The sequence below is a fragment of the Plasmodium vivax genome, chromosome 2, assembly GCF_000002415.2.
Source record: "Plasmodium vivax chromosome 2, whole genome shotgun sequence".
NCBI classification, from domain to species: domain Eukaryota; phylum Apicomplexa; class Aconoidasida; order Haemosporida; family Plasmodiidae; genus Plasmodium; species Plasmodium vivax.
The window spans coordinates 600,171-624,283 of NC_009907.1; the positions used below are offsets into that span (position 1 = coordinate 600,171).

Here is a 24,113-nt window from a genome sequence, read left to right on the forward strand (position 1 = left end):
ATGGAAGGGAGGTTTAAAAAAAGTGACAGCGAAAGTGACTACAAGTATTATGTGCTGCAAATAGGTAAGGGAGAACAACTGGCGTGCATACACCTGTGGCGTGTCTCCCAACGAGTGTTTTTTTTTTTTTTTTTTTTACTCCCCTTTTTTTGTGTGCAAAATGGAGTGATCTGTGTGTTAAGATCCATGTTAGGGTGCACCCACCCACGTAAGCAACGCTTCACCTATAGTTACCTATACGCATTTTGCTTGCCATCTTTTTATAGGGCGAAAATACACCTATGTAGGATTTTCAGGGCTACACAAACCCCTGTCAGTTTACAGGACCCCCGATTTTTTTCGGTACAATGAAAGTTTCCACAATTGCGCTGAGGATAAGAAGGGGGCATACGACGTGGTGGGAGATGTTCCGGAGGGGGAAGCGGCTTCCTTGCGGGGGAGCGCGGGTAGCGCGGATAGCGCGGCTCAACAGGGGGAAGATGCCAACCAGGGCAAACGCGAGAAAGGATCTAACCAGGACCAACAGGAGGAAGATGCCAGCCAGGACCAACAGGTGGAAGGCGCTAACCCGGACCCAAACCAGGTCAGTGTTGACCAGGCTCAACGCGAGAAAGGCGCTACCCCGGACCAACAGGAGGCAGATGCCAGCCTGGACCAACGTCAGAACACCCCTCGCAGGGAGCACCGCCTCCCCCGCTCGGGGGGCAGCAAACACGAAGGGAGCCTGATCTACCACTACGAGTACAAATTCCACCAAGACGAGAAGCTGTGGAGCAAATTCTTCGAAGAATTCACATTCCAGATTTTTCGCAAGTTAATAAAAACGAGCAACAAGGCAAAAAAAGTGATCGTCCTTTTGAACATGTTCATCCCAACGATAATTAAATATTCCCTCTGCAAAAGTTTGATTGAAAATTATGAATACGGTTCTATCTCGTACATAAACGATTTAGTGTCTCCTCTTTTCCTGTGCAACTGCAACACGTGTGTGGTGATCGACTTGGGTTACTTAAGCTGTCGGTTGCTGCCCGTAATGAACGGCATGCCATTATACCACCATTACACGTATGTAGACAATGGGGGGTTTTACATCAATATGGAGATTAAAAGGTTGCTGAAGGAGCAGTATGTGAGAAGGGCTCAGAGGAGGAGAGCCGCACGCGATTGCGAAGATTCAAGCGCTTCATTTGTGCATGCCAGTGATGGGGAAGGCCTTACCAATGTACAGAATACAGAGGATGGCTATTCGGAAACACCCCACGAAGAAAAACCCACGGAGGGGGAAAAAGGAGAAACAAAGACCTCACAGGGACTACTTAATTATTACCTCGATTTATACCCACTGGAAGAAATACTAAACGTCATCGACAGCATGCCAGATGACGAAATAGAAAATATGAAGATGAAATTTTTTTATTTAAAAAATGAAGAAGCCAAATTGTATAGCAACAAAATTGTCCTGTATGAATTTCAAAATTACGAAATTGTCGTAGAAGCAGATACTAGGTGGATGGCCTGCGAAATATTATTTACAAAAGATTATGAGCAGAATATAAATTTTATGTTCAACTCCATACTGTCTAAATTACACATGTTTGAGTTTTCCGTTTTCCACAATGTGCTGCTGGTTGGTGGGTGTAGTAACATCAAGGGGATCGTTTCGAAAATTGCTCAATCCCTTTTCCACGCGTTAAGAGAGAAAAAAAAGACATCCGTGAAAGATTTGGAAAATAGGGTCAACTTCCTCTTTCCAAAGATATCCCCCAACCTGCGCCAATTCATAGGGGCCTCCATCTGCTCGAATTTGGAGAACCTGCCAGACTACACGCAGGAGCACGTGCATAACAGTGTGCTGTACGACCACCTCAACGAAGACGTCTACTTAACCTTTAAGCGGTGACGCCAGGGGGGGAGAAGCAAACAAGGGGGAAAAAAAAGGAAGTCAATACACCACTGAACCAAGTTAATCAACAATTTAGTGTAATCTGAACAGCCTTCCCCGCCAGGTTCTCGCTTTGCTTCGAATCGCTGGAGGAGGAGATGTGGGCCTACAAGCGTAGCTCGCCAGGCCGTTCGGGCCTCCCCCTTTTTCCGTTCTCCACTTTGCGGAGCAACAAAAGTGTCTGAACCTCTGCAAGCGGGGGCACCTCCCTCCTTCACCTCAATAACACACCAAGGGGAGGAAACATAAACTAATTTGTTCACAAATGAATCTTAAGATGGTCTATGTTGGCTCCTTCCAAGGGGAAGAAAACAAGCGTGCATTCGTTTGGGCCTTTCTCTTTTAAAATGCCCCATTCGAATTGTCTAAAAAAAAAAGGGGGGGGGGGGGAAATTGTCCCCTTTTTGGACACCTGTTGAGTTATCGGGGTCACCCCTTAATTTTGCGTGGTCGGAGGGAATGCTTCTTTTTTCCGCTGTGCAAATATTTTGAGCAGGATAATTCCACAGGGTGGGTGTCTATCTGCTACGTCCGCTTGGTTAACCCCTTTTAGCGTTCTCCTCATTTGACTCATCCTTGCCGCTACCATCCGTGTGGGGGTGGGCACCCGCCTGTCGCTGCTCCCTCTCCAGCTTTTCTCTCATAGTGCGTAGCCTCTTGAGGATAAGACCCAGGTGGGCCTTCTCATTGTCTACCATTTTTTCATACAGATAGGCGTAACCATTGGTGTAAAGCGGCTTGATTTTTTTATCAATCGATAGGCACATATTTATTTTTTGCTTTTTTTCCAGCTCCATTCTTCTGTTGTAGAATTCTTTTTCCACTCTTTCAAGGGCTTCCTTTTTCCCATACCCTCTATTCATATAGTACAGCTGGTGGGTAGCCATCTGCGTGATGATATGGTCGTTCCTGAAAAAGTCGTAGCCCTTCACATTGTTATTTCCCTCCACATAGCAGTCTTGGAATCGCAGATGGGGATATTTTTTCAGCAGGAATTTCACCAAGTCTATATACTTGTTATTGTTGTACCTTGACTTTAGGCTGATGTTGTGTATTTCTATTGGGGGGGCTCTCTCTGCCCATTCCAGCCAGCGGGGGCGGTCGTACAGGTTGGTCTCCACCAGCGTCCTCATCTTGTCCACGATGTTGTACTTTAGCGCCCTGCAGAAGTTCGAGCCGTTTGGGTGCACGGCGCCCTTCCCCATCTTTGTGGCTGAGCGGTTAGAGCAGCGGAGATAGCGGTTGAAGCGGCGAGGTTGGCCGTTAGCGCGGCGGGGCATGCAACGCTACACAGGACGGTGCACGCAGGGAGGGAGCTGCGATGCGAACTGTGAGGGGCACTGCTCTGGGTACCTCGCCGCATAGGGAAGTAGGGCCCAATCTTCGCCCCTCGAATTATGTATTATTAACTGTGCCTTTTGCTGTCCCTCCTTTGCTTACCGGATAACGACTCCCCTCACGCATGCCGCTCTCCCTCTTCCGCAAGTGAACTTAGGGACCCAATTGGAGGTGTCATGTGAGTCCCATTCGATTTTTCCCTTCAAATGCTAACTCCCCATTTTTTTCTAAATTTGTTAACTCCTTGTTTACATGATTTGTCACCCGAAGGGTTAGCTTTTATTTGGGGTTTTATTTTTCCAAAGGAGCGCTTAAATGGATGATGCAATTTTTTTTTTTTTTTCGCACACTTGAAAATGGCATGAGGTGTAGCCAACCATGGTGAGATTGCAAAGATATGTTTGCATAGCAGGGCGAGGAAAGATAAACGCTATTTGTGTAGGAACCCCTGTTTGAGTAAGTTCACTTGGAAAGCGTTCCTTTCAGCGAGGGGGGAAAAAAAAAACGCATAAAGAATGCCCTGCGCTGTATCACCTACCACATTTAAGCAGGCACAACAAAGGCGACAAATCAGAGCAGCACAGAGTAACAACGCGAAAGTAGGAGAAGCTGGCCGAGCACATATGAATCGCGTTGTGAGACTTCTGAGGAAATTTTCCTCCACCCGGAAGAGCATCAACGAGGAGGATATCACCATTTTGAAGAAAAAGCTACGATGCAAATTTAAAAGTGTTAGTTGAATAGGCACATAATTTGCCAAAAAAAATAACCATTTGGTGTGCAAAAATGGGGAGGGGCCAAACTGTGGAAAGAAAAACATCAAAAGGGGGAATAATTACAATCCCCATTTAAATGCGCATGGAGAGTGACGCGGCGTGTGCATAGCGTATGGCGCGGAATGGGTAGAGCCCCCCCAGAGAGTCTACATAGGTTAACTGTGTAGCTGGCGAACATATGTATACACTTGTGCCTCCCTACCCTACGTATGCACGTATTTTCCCACCCCTTTTTTGCCGCAGGTCGGCATGCTCGAGCTAGACACGCTGATAAACAACTACTTAAACGCGAACATAAATCACATGGGCCGGGAGAAAGCAAAGCTTCTCTATAACCTGATGGATATAGACACAACAAATTTGTTGAAGCTTTTTTATTTTTACTCGAACAAGGAAAATCAGAAGGTGGAAAAACTAGCGGAGCATTTGAAGAACGTAGACGAGGAGGAAATAAAAGACACGTTCAAGTTGCTAATAGATATTTTGCATAATAACGAAAAGCTTGTCCGTTCGTGATGGGTATAGAGAAGGGGTAAAACCCACATTTGGGGAAAAAATTACCTGCTTATTAGTCGATCCCCCCTTTGGTGGCGTTGCTCCTCGTTGGTCAGTACTGCACGTAGTTGGATAGGCTGCATAAATGGTGAAGCGGGGAGAAGCGGTAAGGAGCGGAGAGCAGTGGCGGTGGGGAAGCTGTATGGGTATGCCGCTGCTTACTCTCCCATTTTTCCCTCCCATTTTGCACCCCTTCTCCCCGCACCGCTATCCTTGCCTTACATTTGAACCAAGTCGGCGTGGCTTATGTTCCCCTGCGCGTCCACCTATTTTGTTAACATAGAAGAATGGAAAAAAAATGACGACCCCTTTAATAATATTTTTTTGTAAAATCGTTTGGCAAAGTGGGCATTACCGGAAGGTCAACTAAAAACTTTTTAAACTCGCTTTCGGTGAACTTGTTCCCATGTTCACACAGGAGCGTCTTCAGCGAGCTTTTGCTGATCGTTTCGCCTATCGGGGAGGGGGGCAAGCAAATATGCTCACATGTGCATGTGCATGTGCATGTGCACATATATGTGGCTGCCTACCTACCTACATATATACACACGTGCGCATGAGCGCATGAGCACACATTGGGCCTGCGCGGCGTGCATACTCTGTGGGTTCAAGAAGCGAATGCACTTTTCCACCTTCTCCTTCGCGTAGTAGTTGCTCTCAAATTTGAGCACGTAATCGCTCAGCTCCTCAAAGCTGTAGCAGTTTTTGCTGTCTTCGAATATTTCGTAGCATATTTTAAACCTGCGGGTTGTTGGCGGACAGCAGTTAGAAGCGCAGGGCCTAACGTGCGCATAACGATGTGCATAACGCTGCGCAGCCATCTGTTTTCCATAAAAGGCACAAGGCGGGAGGAGCTACTCCCTGCGAACGTTCATTAGGACGAAAGAACCTCTCGACATACGGACAACTCAACGAAGTGGCAATCTAACTGAAGGAGGTAGGAACTTCTCTCGTCTACGCACATGACTGAGGAAGCCCCCAACCGATATACTGAAATTATTTTTTGACGTACCCGAGCGATTTCAGTATTACTATTAGGTCCTGCTTGTCGACGTAGTCCTTGTCCTTTTTCTTTAAATTAAAGAGGTTCACAATTCGGGCGCTCTGTACGGTGAGGCGCGTAGGGTGCATGTACAGCGGAACATAAGGCGACATGCAAAGCGACGTGCAAAGCGACACGTGGACGAATCAACCCCATCTAGCGCAGCGTTAATGCTTATATCTGCTCGGTAGCCTCTTCCATTTCGCCCAGAACATTCCCCCTTCCAGTGGGGCCTCATTAATCCCCTTCATTTTTTTTTTTTTTTTTAAACGATCAGTGGGAATATTACTTGCGTTTCGTCCATACTGCAAAGAGGGAAATCCTGAGTCTGTTATTTTGCCCTTTCGTTTTCCCCCGTACCTTTTGGGTGATTATTTTTTTATTTTATTTTTGATCTTATTTTTTTTGAAAGGGGGTTTTGTTCGTCCGCGAGTGGGTATACGTCGGTCTCGCCGCTCGTTTGCAGTCCTGCGTGGGTAGGTGCTTTCACCTGCGTGGCGCACAGCGTATGCGGACGGAACGGGAGGATAAACGGGCAAAAGGTTTACACGCGTGTAAGTAGGAATATAAATATGCGTGGTGCTCACTGCATACGTAAGGCCCATGTGTACAAGTATGCGTGCACGGCTTAACCTTAACCTGTTTTATTGCTAATAAAAAATGTAGGATTTTTTTTTTTTTTTTTTCTTGCTATAAAAAATATGTCACAGTTTTTCCACAAAACGGTCGCCCCACATGTATACATATGTTAATACTGCCCCACGACTTTTTACCTTTTACTCATTTTTGCCGTTTATGTGCGTACTGTGCGTATGTAACATTGTGGTGAGGCATATTAAATTGCCAGATTTTTTTCTTTTTTTTAATTCGTTTTTTTATTTTTACCTTTGTGGCATGGCCATTTGGTGGTGACCAATTGGAAAAGGAGTTAATGGGAATGCCTATAAGTGTACAAACGCCTACATGTGCCTATGCGTGTGGAGATACTTGCCCCAAGAGATTACTTAACCGTTTTAAACACTTCTGTAGGCATGTATATGTATAGCCCATGCTGAAAGTGGCTTTTTACCTCTCATGTCATACACAAATGAGGCGCAATTAACGAATGCAAGGATATGTACTCTTCGCATTTTATGCGTTATATTGACTCATTGTTACTGTTTTTTTTTTTTTTTTTTTTTCTTCACCTTTTTGATGATTTCCCCTGCACGCGTTTTGTGTAATTTTGTTTAACGTTGCAGAGTTTGCTTAGCTTCGCCAATTTGCACAATTTGTGCGATTTGTGCATTTTATTTTATTTTTTTATGTTCCTAATGCAGTGCCATGTCTTATAAAGTTTGTATCAGGAGAAGCCACAGATTTTTTTTTTAAAAGTTCACTTTTAACGATACGTACAATTATATTCATTTATAGACAAGAGCGTACTTTGGCATGTGAATTGCTGTTTTGTTGTGTATGTTTTATTTTTTTATTTATTTTTTTTTTTGTTTCCTCCCATTTCGGTTTAACGATTTTTTCAATTTTTGCTACTGGGGAAAAATCGCCATGCGTTTGTGCGTAAACACCGTACGTGCTCACTCGTTAGCGCCTTTGCGCGGCCGCGCGTTTACTCCATTGTTCGCTCGTTTGCGGTGTCCTCTTGATTGACGGCTTGCATGCTCACATGCGCAGACGTCCACACGCCCGTGCGTTTTCGTTTGCGCCATAAATAGAAAAGGAAAAAAAAAAAAAAAAACACCTTTGGTGATAATACATACTGGCGAGCACGATTTATTGGCAGAGAAAGGTGCCGCTCCCGGCAAGCGAGTAGACAATTTGTTAGTCGCTGCACTGATGGTTGTTCACAAAAAATGAGAATCGAACGGGGGGGGAGAACATAAGGCATATATTTACGTATGTACGGATTTACTTGTGCATGGCCGCCATTCCTGTATGCAAAATAAGAGGGCTCCGCGCACTCGGATAATTATACGCCTGCGTAATTGTTTTCTTTTGCTTGTACCTTTACGCGAATATTTGCCTATGTTCGCGTGTGAGCATATAAGCATGTTTGCCTGATCATATGCTTAGATACATTTATGTGTATTTTTTTTTTTTTTTTTGGTGCTGCAATAATTCGAAGGTTTCCTTTTTTTTTTTTTTTCCCTTCCAACCATTTCAGTGCTCATTTTTTTTATTCAAATGCGATTCGCCCTCTTCCCAAATGCATGACAAATTTTGTTCCTTTTTCGCATAACATTTCGGTAAATCACCATACCTTTTGATAAAAACGGTTGGGTTTTCATTTACCAAAATTTTATCCCCCGTTTATGTATCCCCACCCAATATGCGCTAAGAGGAAAATAGGGGAAAATGGGGGAAGAAAATTACACACCAGATGGTTGCAGCAGCAGCTGTAGCGGTAGTGGCGGAAAGAATCTGGATTTTAGAGAAATTCAAAAGGAAATAAGCGAATTTAAAATTAAGCAAAACGAGACGTTCAATTTTTATCTAGACAGTATTGACAAATTGCTGGAAAAAGTTCAAAAGGCCAAGAAAAATGTAGAGGAAAAAATAAAAAAAAAAAAAGACGCCATTAAGGGAGAAAGCGATAAGATTCGTGGAAATGTAAATGTAATTGCAAATGTGAGTGGCGGTAGTGCCCAAATTAGCCTCAGCGGTGTAAATACATGTGAGGAAAAAAGCAAGTACGATCTTAAGGAGCTCATAAAAGACGTCAAAGAGCTGAAAATTACCGAAAAGGTGAGTGAAGAAAATAAAAAGTTTTACAACATTTTGCTGTCATCTTATAGGGGTATCATATCTTTGATAAAACAGGAAACTCCAGAGATTTTCAAAAACGTTAACATAAAAAAAAGCGTCATCCTTAGATTAATTCTACTGCACTTTTTGCAGAAGGGCGATTTCTTTATGTACTACGTGTTGAATAAAGAAATTTTGAAAAAAAAAAAAAAAAAAAAAATGGAAAAGGATACGCCTGAGGTGAGTGGACTGGGCCAGAATTCCCCCTCGAATGAAAAGATGCCATTGTGCAATCAAGCGAGGGTGGCGGTCGAGGGGGGGAATTCCAAAAATGGCCCCCAAAATGGTCATCAAGCTGACTCCCCAAGTGACCCCCCCGATTGCCAGCACACCAGCGAAGCCCCAGCGACGAGTTGCCCCAAGGAGAAAACAAACCGCCATGGACAGCGCTACACAGTCCTCCTGAACAACATAAGAAATGCCAAATTCGCTTGCTCAAAGAGTGATCTATTTTCCCAGCTGAAAGAAGAATATATAAGCAAAATATCTTTTGAAAATGACACAGAACAGATCCAATTTGAGCATGCATTAATTGAGAAAGAAGTATTCGAGGGATATACCAAACTGCACAGGATTTTGTACCATCTGAAGAGGTTCCAAGTGGACACGTGTATCGAGTGGTACAATAACTGTAGCGAAGCGACGAGGAAGAAGTATGTAAAGCTAATTTACCTACTACACTGTATTAATTATTTGATGTATTCGAAGGAGGATAAGGAGAAGGCACTCAGCTGCTTAAGGGACCTCATGATAAACTACAGTGAAAACAAGTCGCACATATCCAGGCTGAGCACCTTCATTTGCATCGGGGTGGATAACTTTTTCTTTAAAAACATGTTTTCCAGTGTCCACTCGAAGGTTTTCAACTTTTTTAAGAGAGCTTTTAATGAGGAGGGCATCCTAATCCGCGTGCCCAGGAGGGGCAAGCGGGCAGGGAGAAGCGGCCCAAATTGTGAAAATTGCCCCAATTGCCCAAACTGTTTACATCACCCACATCGCCAGAGGGACGGCCTGCCCCACGACGGGGCTGCACACCATCGTGACGGTAAAGAAGGGACCACTTTGGCTAGCCAAATGTCGGAAAAGCGGAAGAAAAAAAAAAAAAAAAAATTAACCACTCGACAGAGCAGTGAGGATAACCAGGATGAGCCCTCCGATGGTAACCGCCGGGATAGCCGTACTATCACCGCTTTATCAAAAAGGAAGGAAAAAAAACTGGCCAAGTTGGTCCAAAAGAGAAACGAAAAAATGAAAAAAATAAAAACAAATGAGCACATTTTGAAGAGAAAAATAAAGAAAAATAAAGAAAATGTGATAGGCAAAAAATCCAAGAAGAAAAAAAAAAAAAAAAAAAAAAACATACACACAGCAAGTATGACACATCAGCAGGTATACGGCCTCAGCAACAAAGTCAGGAGCACCCAGGGGCCATTAATTCACAACGATATATATAAGGAGAAGTACGTTCACTACGATTCGGATGATACGTATGGCAACACAGGGGAAGAAGAAGATGGCACTCTCCCGCTAAGCGAAACGTTTATAGAAAATCGAATAGATGAGTTTATGAGAAACGAAAAGAGGATGAGCAACCCGTTTTTTTACGACACAGCGGATGAGCATTATGTAAATGGAGAGAGGTTAATTTTGCCCGACGTTAAATACGCCAGCTTTGGAGGGAGAAGACACAGCAGTGGCGTCTGCGCTGGGAGGGCAAAGTCCCGGGGAGACAGCGATGCGGATGATAAGCTGAACAAAGGATGGTACAGCCACGTTTTCAAATGCACCAAAGACGTTTTTGTAGAAGTAAATGCGGGAAAAAATGAAGCCAGCTTTTCAAGAAACGAAAGGGAAGAAAACCAAACGTGGAGAAACGATTACAATTACCATCATCGTAGATGTAAGAATGAAAAGAAGGAGCCAGAAGCTGTCTATCTGTACGAACTGAGCGAAAATGAATTTTCGCAAATGTACCAAAATGATACCTCCTATATTACCTACAAAACATTGAAGAAAGCGGCACAGTTTTATGACCATAATGACACAAAAATTAGGGGAAGCACAAATAAAAATTTAAATAGTGGCTATACAAACTTCCTAAATGTCAGTAGCACATACTATACGAGCAATTCTTACTATGAGAGGGGTTCCCATTTATGTGCTCTGCAGAGTAGGAGCAGTGAAGGTGCCAGCTTTTTCAAACAACCAAGTGGTTACGCTTCCAACATTTCCGAGGCACACTCATTTCGTGCGCTAACGAACTCGTGCTTTATGAAAAAGCCAAACAGTTTGAAGAGGAAATTTGCCAAGTGTAAATTTTTGACGCGTAGTGGCAAATGCGAAAAAATGAGCGAAAAGAAAATAAAAAAAATGGACACTACGTTACCCTCCGCGGACGGTGCAGCAGGGGAGCATGTAGGGGATGCCGCACGTAGCGCAGCGTTGTTAGCAATGGAGGAGGAGAAAAAAAAGAGCACTGCTGAGGGCAAAACTGAGAATGTTACGAAGACTTCCACCTGTGACAAGCAGAAGGGAAGCAAAAGCGCGAGGGGGAAAGAAAAGGGAAAACAGGATGGTCATGATGACGGTGATGACGATAACGATAACGATGATGTGGTGGGGGACCTAATCAACAGCAGCAGCGGTACCCTGTCGACAAAGGTCAAACACGTCGATGAAGATTTCGAGTCGTTTAAGGAGCAGCTGGGGGGAGACACGGAGCAATGGGCTAGCAGCTCGCAAAGCAATAAAACCCCCAGCTCGGAGAGGGCCATGCTGGACTCAAGTGAAGACGACTTCCACTTCTCCACCTCGGCCAGCTCGGACGAAAATGCGAAAAAAGATCTCAACAAAGTGAAAGAACAAGTAGATTTGATAAAGGAAGATTTCATAAAAAAAAACACCGCCATTGCTTTGCTAAATACCAACAATATACAGGCGTATAATAGAGCCATATTAGCTGCGAAAAACACCAGGGCGAATAAAACCCCCACCGATGTGAGCAGAATTGTGCTAACTCACGCTTTAACCAATAGAGAAATGTACACCCTGCATAGCTCTCTCTCGAACTATAAGAACAATGCCGAGTTTCGACGCATCTGTCTCAAGTGGAAGGCCAAGAAGGAGAAGCGAAAGGAGCGACTCAGAGGAAAGGGCAAGAGCAGCCGCGGCAATGACGATCAGCAGAAGGGGAAAAAAAAGAAAAAAAAAAAAAAAAAAAAAAAAAGTACAAAGGGTAGCGAAGTTGGTAAGCAGAATAAGGGGGAGGAAAATCAGAACAAGGAGGGAGGAAAGACAGTCGCGTCCCATGAGGGAGTGCACGAGAAGAAAGAACAACCAAGTGTAGAGCAGTCGCAAGTGGGGCATTCTTCCCCACCTGCAGAGGAAAAGCTCCAGGAAAGCGTCGAACAGGAGGAAAAACCAACTGCTCCATCGAATTTGAATGCCGAGAATTCCCCCTCTACCGGGGAAGGAAAAAGCGCCGAGGTTTTGCCAACCCAGTCGAAAGGAGGGACCCCCCCCGAAAATTCCCAAGAGGGCGAACCAAAAATGGAAGCAGATGAAACGGTTTTATCTGAAAAATGCGAAGAAGGAAAAGGAGGTAATGCTGATGAGGTGCACACGGGGCAGGGACCTAACAACGAATCTGCCGAAAAGGTAGAAGACTCGCATGGTGCCTTAGGGGAAGAGGGAGTCATTCCGGCAGGCAGCCCGGACGAGGCTAAGAACAACCCAAGTGGTGCTGGTAACAATGCCGACTATGCTGCTGCCCCGAGCGGGGAGGAAATTCATCACTCAGGTTCAGAGGCGAAGGGCGGAAAGGATGAAAAAGGGAGCATCGAGGTGGAAGCGGCAGGTCAAGGGACAAACCCCACTGCAGAGGAATCCCCCAAAGATGAAGCAGTCGAGAGGAACGAAAACGAGGGGGAAAGGCAGAATTTGCGGAAGGAAAACGAGGCGGGCGCGGGAGAAGAAGCAGACGATAAGGACCACCCGACGGACGGAGAAAAGGTGAAGCGCAAGGAAAGCGCCGAGGCAAAAATCAGGAAGGAAAAGAAGGGAGTTTTCTTGGGGTCCTACAAAAAGAACTTCAAAAAGAGGAGGTATGACCCCAATTTTTTTTACGACGAAAAGATGGAAGCCAAGATGAAGAGAAATAAAAACGAGAGAAGTGACAGCAAAGCCGCTAAGAGTAAAAAGGACGGCTGCGGTTGGTTCAGGAGCGCCAAGTGCGCAGCAGGTAGGGTGCAAGTGGACAGGCATGCGGTGGAGAGGTGTGTCTGTTGAGAAGCGTGCCTGTAGAGAAGCGTGCAGAGGGATGGAAGCGCCCACTTTTGCATTCACACGCGTAGTGTTTAAATCTCTTAACGCGCGCACTTCCCACCCCGCAGGTAAAAAAGGATCCCGCGGAAGAGGCCGAGACAGCGACAGCAACGGCGAAGGCAAGAAGAAAAAGGACTCGAGCAAAAAGGACAAAAAAAAAAATAAAGAGAAAAAGAAGAAAGACGACGATAAAGGAGAGTCAAAAAATAGTAAGGACCCCGGAAAGGAACAGAACAGCGCAAGTGGTGAAGACGCCAAAATTGAGAAGGGAAGGGAGAAGAGCTGCAAGGAGAAAAAGGTTTACGTCCACTTGGAGAGGTAAGTAAAGAAAGCAAAAGGAGCGATCAGACAAATAGGACGCACCTGAAATGGTAGAAGCAATCGGGGGTCGCGTTTAACAAGCTGCCATGTGGGTGTTACCCGAGAACCGATTAGCGCGTGGCTCTTTGCCCGTTGTGTCTTTCTGCATTGGGGGGCGCCTTTTCGATGCTCTATGTACCCCTTGCGAAATGCCCTCCCCAGAGGAAAATCAAGTGCCGTCATGTGTACCTTTATATATACTTATATGCATGCGCGCACGTATGTGTTTTTCCTCCCCATCGGTTTAGCCCCCTATCCGTTCTGGTGTGCGGAGGATTGATCTCCTCGAAGAAGCTTATAGAGGCCCAGGCCATCCTGAAGGAAAACAACAAAAGACTACAGGAGGCGAAGAACAGCTCGTCCCTAACCTTTGCGAGCGAGAGACATGCAGACAAATGCCTTGACAAATTTGGGAAGGAGAAAAATAAAAAGAACAAGGAGAACGGTGCTCTCTTTTCAAACTCCCTGGCGGTGGAAGTCGATTTGAGTGGGTGCTTTTTTTTCCACTCCTCCTTCACCTGCCCCATTAGTAGGGACAAATCGTCCAAGGAGAACCCGCCCTACGTGCTGAGATGCGGGCACGCCATTTGCAAGTAAGCGGTGAACACGAGGGGGAGTGCAGACCAACGCAGTAACTGCACCCCTTTTTAAGCCCCCCTCAGAATGTACATTTTCTGCCGCTCCCATGCCTGCATTTTTTTTTCCTCCCCCCCCAACCGCAGAAGCTGCGTGGACAAAATTCACGCGCAGAGGTCCAGACAGTTCAAGTGCCCCATGTGCCCGCAGTACCTGCATTTAATAGAGGTAGGCGTCCGCCTCTGCGCCTTCCCCCTCCGCAGCAATTTTAAGCAGCACTGAGGCACATATATAAGCGAAACTACTCACCTACGTGTGCGAATGGTCATCCCGTAGTATCCATCACTATCGTTATCATTTCTACGTTCTCCTCCCCCCCCCTTTAGATAATTCCGCTGTACTTTAACTAGCCATCCGCCCCCGAAAATTATTTACTCCTTCCGATGAGAACAGTGCGCTTGCACAATTCGCAGTGCACATGGCGCAACTGCCAAGGGAAAGTAACATATGTGGGAATTTTTCCCTTTCCCCAAATGGGCTAAATTGTATTTATAAATATGTAAGGACAAAACAAATTCAGTTTTTTTTTTTTTTTTTTTTTTTTTTTTCCCATTTTTACCCCCTTGTTCCTCTTTTGTGCCATTTAGCGATTTTGCACATTTTTTTAGTTTAATTATAGTAAAAAAAAAGTGAAAAAAAAGTGAAAAAAAAAGTGAAAAAAAAAGTGAAAAAGATAAATACTTCCTACCAGAGGAGCTATAATTAAAACGAAGCGCAAAGAACATGTGCATATGTAAATGAAGAGCCCGCTTTTTCGCCCCCAACTGTCAATGGGTTTGGAACACACCCTCCAACCTTCTTCCACCCCCAGGAGCTCGTGTCAGATGGGGGTGTTTCCAATGGGGCATATGTGCCCCTTCATAATCCAATCAGGCACATACGACGCGGTCACCCAGTTCACCATCTGGTTAAGTGTGTTCTCTTTTCCCGTCTTCATCAATTGTGGAGAGAGTGTCATCCTTATGGTGCCCATCCGATTTGCGTTCCCGACGGGTCTTTTCGTCTTTGCATTTCTTCGAACCACTTGGCGTCTTTTCATTATATTTGGCCTCCTCCGTGCTGTCACGTGTATCTTTACCACCTCGCATTTCCTTTTTTTTAATTCCCTTTTGGGATGGTTCTTCATCACCGGGCTTTCTCTCCCCTGTCCCCGGTTTGTGTTCCCCCTTTTTGGACTTGCAATAATCCTCATTTTTATCTTTCGAATAGCTTGCTATTTTTTTCCTCTCTTTTCTTTCACTCGCACTGTCCGACGCACACGCGGATGCTGATGCTGATGCGGATTCTGATGCGTTGAGGTTATCTCTCCTGGGGGCTCTCAGACCATTTCCAGATGCCCCCTTAACATCTGCACTATGCTTTTGCTCTTTTTTTTCCAAATTTTTTAATCCCTTATCGCTTAGCGAAGATATTATCATGTCAATTTTGGGACTACTTTTGGGGGGTTCTTTTTTGGCCTCTTGTTCTTTGTCACTATTTTTGGAAAAGGACTGTTCGATGGTCCCCATTTTGTCTTTTCCACATCGCGGTGTGGCACCTCCCACATGCTTATCATTTTTCGTTTCCCATTTTTCCTTTTTCTTCGAGTCGTTTTGGCTGACTCGTTTTGTCGGCAGAGAGCTCACGCTACTCTTCTTCCGCCCACTATCTGCTATATTTTTTTTTTTGTTTTTCTCTATGTCTTGTGTTGGCGATGTGCCTTCGGATTTGTTTTTGCCTGTTTCGAGTTTCGTCCCTGCTGCATCTGAGGATGCTATTTTGGGCGTCTCGATCCTAAGAGGGGGTGGGAAGGCAGCACGTGAGTGGTAAGTCTAGAAGGTGTATTCATGTGCATACATCCTCGCGCGTGTGAAGCAATTTTGCAGGCGTGAACGAGGCCCCATTTGTTCCCATACAGACGAGAGTGCGGGCGGTTCGCAGTTAGCAGTTAGCGGTTCATTGGGGTGTTGAGGTGTTGAGTTGTTGAGGTGTTTGGGGGCGCGCGTGCGCCTTGTGAGTGTGATGTCTTTGCCGTCCCATGTGGTGCCACGTCGATCGCCTTATTTGCCATCACATCGGGTGCCACGCCTATCGCCACACGTGCTACCACCCTTGCTGCCGCACGCGTTTTCCTTTTTTTCTTTTCAATACTCTTTTGTGAAAAAAGACTTGGGCACGATTATGTCCACGCACTTCTCGTGGCGCGATTTGCTCTGGGTGTCCAGGAAGGTCTTGCTCGGCACGCCGAGGTCCTTTGCGGAGAAATGGGAAGGAAGAATTCAACCGGTGTCGTTCGTGGAGAGGTACATCACGTGAGTGCGCGGGAGCGGTCCGGAGGGGACCCATGCGGGGGTGAGACACGTGGGAGGGGAGAAAAGGCGCACGAATTGGAAAAGGGGGGGGATCAGAAGACTATTTTGGGTCCATTATTGGCCATTTTGCAATTTTGATATTTTGTTATTTTTCGTATTTTTCTGATTTCTCCCATTTTCCCCCTTTCCCCTTCCCCTGTTGCGCCCCGCCACCCACTTACATCAATGACGTAGTAATAATTGTGGTAGGAGTCCACCGGGTAGGAGGCCGTCTTGAACTTGTTGTTCAAATTCTGCATGAGGAACTCGGAGTGAGAGACGCCAATCACTTCATCCTCTTTCCCATGTATAAGCAAAAGGGGAGTGTCCCCATCGTCCCCGTTACTAAGGAGAGACAAGTTTTTAAAATTGTCATAAATATTTTCAATGATATAAGAAGAGTAGGTAAAATATTCTTCCACTAATTTTTCGATGGACACATAAGGAGAGTGTAAAATAATTCCTCCAATGTTGTCTCCTAGTAGCTTTAAATTGTATGCTAATTTGGTGGCTACTCCTGTGCCTATGGACCTTCCGAATAGTAAAATCTGCTCACTTTTCAAATTTAATGATTTTAAAAAGTTATACGCAGCTAGGGCTCTCCTGTTGATGTTATATTGGTTGGGGGATCCCTCCAGATAGCATAGCCCAAACCCTATGTATTCTATGGCGAGTATGTTCGCTTGTAAATGCTCTTGCAAGTTACACATTTCGTCATATATTTGCCCTAAATCGCAGGAGTTGCTGTGGAAGTACATTATCGTGTGCTTGGTCTTTACCGTTTTGGAATACAAAAAGATGGCTGGGAATTTCCTTTTGTGCAACTCTTTTACATTTTCCTCTTTGTTAAATATTTCGAATGTTTTGTCTCCCCAGAATTTCTCTACGTCGATGTTCAGCAGCTCGGGGATGTACACGAGGTTTTGCAGGTCCTCTCCGTACTGTAGTGGGGGGGAGGAGTATGCTTAAGCGTATGTGTGGGTAGACATGGGTGGACACACATGGGTGGATACACATAGGTGTTGGTTGCGGCCCATTGAAAACGAGCGAACAAGCGTGTCACACTAGCTGTGCAGTTATGTGGTGCCTTTTCCGCCATGTTCTGCCTTTCAGAAAACTTCAAACGCAGTCGCGCGCGCATTCGCTTGGGAGTTTCCCTTTTGTCCTCATCGCACATGGTGACGAAAGGGGGGGCGCGCCGCACAGGGGTAAATTATGCAGTACACGTATCGGTACATTTATGTGCGCATTTTCATCTCTCTTTTTCTTTTTCTTTTTCTTTTTCTTTATCTTTTTTACGGACACTTGGCTCGGTGGGGCGAAACAACGCCGTGTTGGACAAGGAATTCCCCATGGTTTCTCTTCTTTTTTTTTTGCGTTTCTTTCCTTTCCCGATTTGTGTTGCAGTTCAAAGGGTGTGGGAAAACAATCATGAACCCTCTTACATTCGTGAATGCGTGTTTTTAAAAAATGTGAAAAAGGGGGGAGGGGAAAAAATGCTGACAGGAGAGGGCAGGCCGAGAAAACAAAAAAAAAAAAAAAAAAAAAAAAAACAATTGCTATTTCGTCCGTTACATACGTATACACATGCGAGCGTTTTATTTTTCCTTCTCGATTTTTCTTTTAACCCTTTGCGGTTGTTCTGTTGCGAAAAATTCGACTGACGAATGGGCCATGTTTGTGCATATGCGCACGCGTGAGGGGGCATATATATGAGCAAGTATATACGTATGTATATGTTTACACGTACGTGTACATGTGTGCTACACGCACGCAACCCTTTTCCCGTCTTTTTTTTTAATTTCCACTCAGTGGCTAAAATGCCCCCTGGAGAGGCAGACAGTTTTGCGGCATGAAAAAAAAAACTGCCATTTCGGCAAGTATATATGTACTTGTATGCATATATGTGTACATTTTTTTTTTTTTTCTTTTTTTATTTATACGCGCGCATGCGATCAGTTTCGCTCTCTTAATGCTGATAGAAGGGAAAATGTTGAATGCGGCCCACCTCAGGAGCACATAGAACTGCTTTAGTTTTAAAAAAAACAGGACAACGCGGTGAACTGCGTTTTTTTTATGCCAACATTGTTGAAGATGCTTCGCTCGCCGGATTATTAGATCGTTTGCAAAGCAACAGGACTTTGCAACTTTGCAATTGTATGCCCTGTTGAGCGGCGTGTTACGAAACGGATTTTATATATTTTTTTTTCCTGTGGGGTATTTGCAAACAGGTTGAAAGCAACGACACGGTCGTTCCATTGCACATATGTCAATTTGAGCGAATGAAATGGTGGCGTTGCTATGCACACCTGGGAAGATGAACACATTTTGTGTGCTCCCTTTGTCTGTTAGTTAGCATGTCCATCCCGCTTATGCGGTGCGTTCCTATCTCCGCTACACGCCGTGGTGTGCATGTATGTTACCATTTTCCCCCCCGTGGAAAGACAAAAAGAAGCGAGCGTGGTGCATAGAGTGACAGGCAAATGTGGCCAAGCGGGACGTCCCTATTTAAGGGGCTAGCTAGCATCACATGGTGATTTAAAAAAGCACGAAGCCATTATATCAAATTAAAACGTGAAGGGGAGGGGTAAAAAAAATAAAAAAATAACAGGTCATGTGAGGCAACACAAAAGGGGCGATTCTGCGAATTAGCGGAATGACAATCTTTAGTATTCACCACTTTCTGCACATGTTTTGTTGGCCACAGGTTGGCTTCTACTGAGCGGTAAAAAAAAAGAAAGGGTCCTCTTCTTGTATGTCGCCACGCCGTTGCGATGGGTCTGTATTATGCCCCGTTTGAGTTTAATGGCCTCTACAAATGGCTCAATTCGGGTTGCAAGCATACGTGTTGGAGAATATCCGTCAGCTGCTATCTATCCCAAAAGGACGAACGAGCTAAAATGAAGAGAGGGAAAGGCGTTGTACCCTCTACCGTGTGACGTGGTTAGGGGGTTCACGTAAGGCTTGCCCCCTTTAAGGGGCACACATTTCGCTTCAAAGCGTCGACTGTTAGGCTGCCAAGGCAGTGGTCCTAAAGGAGGCTTCGTTTTGGAGCAAATTTGCAAAAATGTGCAGCCAGAGGGTTCGTTTCCAACATTTGCACCTTTTGTGTGCATATCGCTTTTTTTGTTTTTCTTCTTTTTTGTTTTTTTTCCTATCGGGGGAAACACCACACAGGGTAGCAGAATTCCCCCAAGGGCTCTGAAAAAAAAAAAAAAAAAATATAAAACGAAAAAATGTTGACAAAGATTGGGAGTCACCCGGGGAGAAATAAACCTTTGTTAAGCTGCGAATTTGGTTTGCCAAACACCACCCGAGCTTCACAAAAATGCATTTTTAAAAACGTACGATGCGGTTGATACCACTCGTTCTTACATTGTTAGGTGACTCAATTTTATGGGACCTTCAAAAAGGATACCAATGCTTCAATTTAATTCCAAAGAAAGGAAACATTTTTTTCCGAAGATTTAGCACGTCCTGTAACTGCCTATGCAGAAGGAAAATTGCGCGCCAGAAATGTGAAGATGGTGGGGGGAAATGCCAACCGAAGAAGCTGCACCTTTCCCTGCACAACGACATAAACCTGAGGAAGAAGTACAAATCGGAGGAGCACCTAAAGGAGCAGGAAAGAAATGCCGTGAAGGACATCCAAGGGGTTTGGAAGTTTTACTTCCCCGTATTTGTAATGGACACGGAGTTTGAAGCGGCAAAGGGGGAGTCCTTCGAGGGTGAGAAGATGGGCAGGGTTAGCGAATTGGGCAGGGCCAGCGATTTGGATGATCCCGACAATTTGGACGAATTGGACGAGTTGGACGAGTTGGACGCCGCGAACCAGGCGGAAGATTTCCAAACGGGGGGAGAAGACGCCAGCCAAACGGAGAGCTCCCCGAGTGAAGAAGCGTCCGATGATGCAAATCTGAACCTTCTGAGAGGGGAACGGATGCAGCCGCTACCCATGTTTGTGTATAACTATGAAAATATCGTGTCGGCCTCCTCGTCGACGCGCGCCTACTGGTCTAACAGATTTTTGCGAAACAATATTTTCGAGTGCACAGTAAAGTTTGTTAACAAAATGAATAGCAAGTATATGGTCATCCTGCAAGGGTACTTATTTGTGTCTAAGAAGAACGCTCTGGATGACAGGAACATTCGTTTGATGCCGTGCCAAATATTTGGGAATTTATTTCTAGCAAATAATGACAATGCAGAGGAAGTTTCGTTAATCCCCCCAAATATGAAAGTGTACGATAAGAATGGGAACCAAGTTAAGGACATTCTGGCCATTTTGGAAAAAAAAATTCCAGGGTTTCGGAAAGATAAAAAAAAAATTGATACCTTTTTGGGGCTAAAAAAGTGGAAATTCCTAGGCGTTTCAACAGCTTATAAAGTGGTAGGGGAGGGCAAAAATATGTTTAATATTAATCACTTTTTAACAGGCAAAGATGAAAGCGTGTTTTATAAGGTGATGAACTTTGACGCAGTGAATACAAATTACGACAAAAACGGGGCTGTCCACTTGGCGGAAATGTTTAATACCTATTTTGAAAGGCCCCCCGCGGATGTGCTTTCCCTGATTATGAAAAACGTAATTTCAAAAGTTGCGCTGCTGTAGAGGGAGAAGCGAGGGCGGCGCGTGAAGTGTGGCATCCTTTGGCGAAGCTTCTGCCACAGTTGGAGTGCCCTCACATGAAGCGCTTAGTGAAACCTCCACATGAAGTGCTTCGTTCATCCCCCACGTTTTACACATCTCTGCGCATGTACTACACATATGCACCTATACATGTGCACCCCTCCCCCCCCTTTGCAGCTCGAGGAAAAGTCCATTAACGGCCCCTTTTAATCATACCAGGTGAACGCACGAACAAACAAAAAAAAAATTGACACAAATGGGAATAAAACAATCTTCAACATGGAGTAGGAGTGACGCGAAAGGAAAGGATCTTCACTCATTCGACCATAATTTCGTGTTCCTCATCTTCACTCTGATTATCAATCCAATCCTGCAGAAAAAAAAAAAAAAAAATTCCGTACGAATTAAAGGGTTTATTTTTAACAGGGCTATAAAAGCGTTCGCTTCTTTTTTTTTTTTTTTTGTCGGCGATATGTCTGCACACATGTGTGATGCACATCAAAGTCGTTCCTTTCCTTTGTTTGTCTTTTCGTTGCTTACATGAAACGACTGCAAATTGTTGTTTTGCAAAAATGACGGTTCGTTGTCCTCTGCAAAAGGAAGAAAAAAAAATGAACGTTTCATTACAGGCAGAAGTATGTACACACCAAGGGGGGAGGGCATTCCCTCGTGTGTTTGCAATTTACTCCATGAGGCAATTACCTGTATGCTTATCCGGCTCTTCATTTTCGGGTGCCTCTTCTGCACGCGCCTTGTTGGCACTCTGATATGGGTGGAAAAAAAAAAAAAAAAAAACAGCAGGGTGAGGTAAGGCAAACGCGAGGAAGCGAAAAAAACTACGTAGCACATTGGCACACTGGCACGCTTCACAAATAGGCATCCAACTGAGTTTCCTTTTTGCTTGGGGTACCTGTGCAGGCAGGCACTGCGCCTTCAGGTCCTGTTTCCCATCGTAAAAATACACTTCCAGTTTTTTATCATTCAGCACGATGTCCTTGAAGCACTGTAAAGAGGGAGGAGTGAATGTTTATGTAGCTCCGCGTTTTTCACCCCAGCAAGGAGTCTACATAAAGTGAGCAGTGCCTCCCGCTCGGCGTGCTACCGTTCTACTGGGCATACGAACAGTTGGCTGCCTTCTTTTTGTTGGGGATCCCATACCGATACTATCATCTCGGCTTCCTCCACTCCTTTGAATTTGACGCAGACAATTCCGTTGGGGTGTTTCTTAAAGTGGGAAATGGCGGGGGCACGCATGTGCAGGTGTGTACATTTATACGTTAACACGTATGTAAAGTGCACACAGCACATGCCTCCACGGAGGCGCTTTTTCATCTCGCGCGAGTCTTCCTTTTCGCCACTTTCGCGTTGGCCTACCGGTATGGGGTACACCTTGTGCACGGGCGCGTACTTCTTTACTTCCTGTTTTGGAGAATAAAAAAAAAAAATAAATAATAAAATAAAAAAAAAATTAAATAACGGTGATAATATGCAGGTCTCTCCTTTAAACGACTGCGACCGCGAGCAACCCTTTTCGCAGTTACCATTTCGACCAGGTCTTTTATAAAATCGTAGAAGGGGTCTCCCTCATCGTGCTTCTACATTTGGGGAACAAGAAAATAAAATAAAAGGCGAGAAAATATATAAAGGGAGCAAAATTATTTACGTGCCATTTCGGACGTGAATGATCGCACAAATTGATCTTTTCAGTGCCACGCTAAGCTATCCCCTTTTTGCCCCCATTGAGGGCACTTTTGCATGGGTGCAAAAATGGGCTCCATAGCACCATGAGAGAAATGCCCAATTGGTGTGTTCCTAGATGCTCATTGGTTGGGCATTTCCCCCTCGAGCGTGCCTTACCAGTGCATCTTCATACGAAAAGACGTTCCTAAAAATGACGATTTTTTTTTTCGTTCCGGTGTAGCCATCTCCCCACTTCTGCAACCTGAGTTGCTCATATTTCGCCGCCTTGATTTTTTTTTTTTTAATTAGCATTTCTTCCTTAGAAATGTTGGAGGCTTCTTTTTTTTTGTTAAATTGTGCCTTTTCTACACGAATCATGCAGTCCTGCCTTAGGTAAAAATTATCAAAATATTTAATGGCAATGTCGACGCTCTGTGTGTACACATACGTAACCAACGCGTCTCCTTTCACTTGATTGTTTTCGTCATAGTATATTTTGATTTTCGGTTCTGTTGTCTCCGCGTCGATTTTAATAATTCCCGCTTTTTTAAACACACTATGTATTTCCTCCCTTGTTATATCACTAGGTAATCCGGTTATGTAAATGCAGCTGTTTTTCACTTTTTTATCGCATAGGCCTTCTTCCATTTTTTTTTTTTTTCTCTCTAGGTATTTTTTTTTTTTCTCTTTTTTTTTAATTTTTTCTAGTTCTAAAGGGTTTATTTCTGTGGTTCCTTCAGGTGGGTGATTGTAACTGTCACGGTGGGGGTCACACTCGTCACTGTCGTCGGGACACTTGCTCGAGTTACCGCTTAGCGCGTACGCATTTGCCTCCATATTGGAGAGACGGTTTGTACTGTGCTGCACCCCCGCAGAATGCTCCTTTGTAGTGACGCCCCCCTGGAACCCCTCCGGTGTGCCATCACCACTTGGTGTGTTAAAAGGTAGGCACCCTTTTAATATATCATCGTTGTATACATACTTCCAGTTTTGGTCTCCCTTTTTAAATATCACCGACATGATGTTTAATCTTTTTTCACTCCATAGTGTCTTCATCTGATCTAAATTGTAGGGCCCATATGACTGGTTGTTTGCGTAAACTAGCCACTCGTCATTCTGGGGTTCGCTTGGGTGGTTCCCCTCGTTTGGGTCATCCCCTTCGTTTGGATCATCCCCTTCGTTTGTTTTAACCCCCTGTGGGTTATAATCCTTTTGCGCTTCTCCCTCATTTGGTGCGCACTTGGGTTCGTCTTCCCCTTGACCATTCGCTACATGGTCGCGATTAACGTTGTTATCGCCTCCCGGGGGGGGCTGTATGGACTGCTCTTCCTTCGCCTCTTCCTCTTCCATAATTTTTTTTCTTTTTCTCCGTTTGTACAATTCGTTAGGATTAGAAGCACATTTTCTCAGCTGTAGTTAAGAAGTTTGGCAATGTGGTTGGGAGTGGAAATGGGAGTGGAATTGAGGTGGAATTGAGATGAAATTGAGGTGAAATTGGGGTGAAATTGGGAGTGGGATTGTTTCATCTGCGAAGTGCTGTGGGGGGAGCCACTTCGTTTTTTAATTTTTTCCCGGCAGGACTCCTGGTGAACGTTTTGCCATTTTATCGCATGCACTGATTTGTTGACTGGCCGACTGACTGACTGGATTAATTTTTTTTTTTTTTCGAACGACGCAGCCGCGTATGATGCTCTCTTTC

General features: G+C 44.8%; 8 protein-coding genes across 8 annotated transcripts; 4 read left to right on the top strand and 4 right to left on the bottom strand.

The window, feature by feature from the left end:
- Positions 1-1,900, top strand: PVX_081710 (hypothetical protein, conserved; the record flags this gene model as incomplete). Its single annotated transcript, XM_001613567.1, has 2 exons — positions 1-64; positions 267-1,900. The coding sequence occupies 2 exons, from the start codon at positions 1-3 to the stop codon at positions 1,898-1,900; spliced, it is 1,698 nt and encodes a 565-aa protein (XP_001613617.1).
- Positions 1,901-2,481: 581 nt separating this feature from the next.
- Positions 2,482-3,722, bottom strand: PVX_081715 (hypothetical protein, conserved; the record flags this gene model as incomplete). Its single annotated transcript, XM_001613568.1, has 1 exon — positions 2,482-3,722. Exon 1 carries the CDS (start codon positions 3,220-3,222, stop codon positions 2,482-2,484), a length of 741 nt encoding a protein of 246 aa, XP_001613618.1. The 5' UTR covers positions 3,223-3,722.
- A 64-nt stretch (positions 3,723-3,786) lies between these two features.
- On the top strand, positions 3,787-4,952 carry PVX_081720 (hypothetical protein, conserved). The gene is made up of 2 exons (XM_001613569.1): positions 3,787-4,011; positions 4,300-4,952. Exons 1-2 carry the CDS (start codon positions 3,796-3,798, stop codon positions 4,570-4,572), a joined length of 489 nt encoding a protein of 162 aa, XP_001613619.1. The 5' UTR covers positions 3,787-3,795; the 3' UTR covers positions 4,573-4,952.
- Positions 4,953-8,005: 3,053 nt separating this feature from the next.
- PVX_081725 (hypothetical protein, conserved) lies at positions 8,006-14,124 on the top strand (the record flags this gene model as incomplete). The annotated part of the gene is made up of 5 exons (XM_001613570.1): positions 8,006-12,695; positions 12,847-13,096; positions 13,387-13,731; positions 13,861-13,942; positions 14,101-14,124. The coding sequence occupies 5 exons, from the start codon at positions 8,006-8,008 to the stop codon at positions 14,122-14,124; spliced, it is 5,391 nt and encodes a 1,796-aa protein (XP_001613620.1).
- Positions 14,125-14,682: 558 nt separating this feature from the next.
- PVX_081730 (hypothetical protein) lies at positions 14,683-15,282 on the bottom strand (the record flags this gene model as incomplete). The annotated part of the gene is made up of 1 exon (XM_001613571.1): positions 14,683-15,282. One exon carries the CDS (start codon positions 15,280-15,282, stop codon positions 14,683-14,685), a length of 600 nt encoding a protein of 199 aa, XP_001613621.1.
- Positions 15,283-15,897: 615 nt separating this feature from the next.
- On the bottom strand, positions 15,898-17,203 carry PVX_081735 (hypothetical protein, conserved; the record flags this gene model as incomplete). The annotated part of the gene is made up of 3 exons (XM_001613572.1): positions 15,898-16,005; positions 16,287-17,045; positions 17,168-17,203. 3 exons carry the CDS (start codon positions 17,201-17,203, stop codon positions 15,898-15,900), a joined length of 903 nt encoding a protein of 300 aa, XP_001613622.1.
- A 2,142-nt stretch (positions 17,204-19,345) lies between these two features.
- On the top strand, positions 19,346-20,716 carry PVX_081740 (hypothetical protein, conserved; the record flags this gene model as incomplete). The annotated part of the gene is made up of 1 exon (XM_001613573.1): positions 19,346-20,716. Exon 1 carries the CDS (start codon positions 19,454-19,456, stop codon positions 20,714-20,716), a length of 1,263 nt encoding a protein of 420 aa, XP_001613623.1. The 5' UTR covers positions 19,346-19,453.
- Positions 20,717-21,232: 516 nt separating this feature from the next.
- PVX_081745 (hypothetical protein, conserved) lies at positions 21,233-24,031 on the bottom strand (the record flags this gene model as incomplete). Its single annotated transcript, XM_001613574.1, has 7 exons — positions 22,592-24,031; positions 22,276-22,329; positions 22,109-22,153; positions 21,893-21,958; positions 21,645-21,737; positions 21,437-21,497; positions 21,233-21,324 (listed from the first exon to the last, which is right to left on the bottom strand). Exons 1-7 carry the CDS (start codon positions 23,762-23,764, stop codon positions 21,233-21,235), a joined length of 1,584 nt encoding a protein of 527 aa, XP_001613624.1. The 5' UTR covers positions 23,765-24,031.
- Between the last annotated feature and the right edge of the window lie 82 nt (positions 24,032-24,113).

What these genes read in the sequence shown, in the direction of transcription:
- PVX_081720 (XM_001613569.1), top strand. Translation starts at nt 3,796, where the DNA reads ATGCCCTGCGCTGTATCACCTACCACATTTAAGCAGGCACAACAAAGG. An exon ending in TACGATGCAAATTTAAAAGT is followed by an intron (nt 4,012 to 4,299) that starts GTTAGTTGAATA and finishes TTTTTGCCGCAG; the next exon opens with GTCGGCATGCTCGAGCTAGA.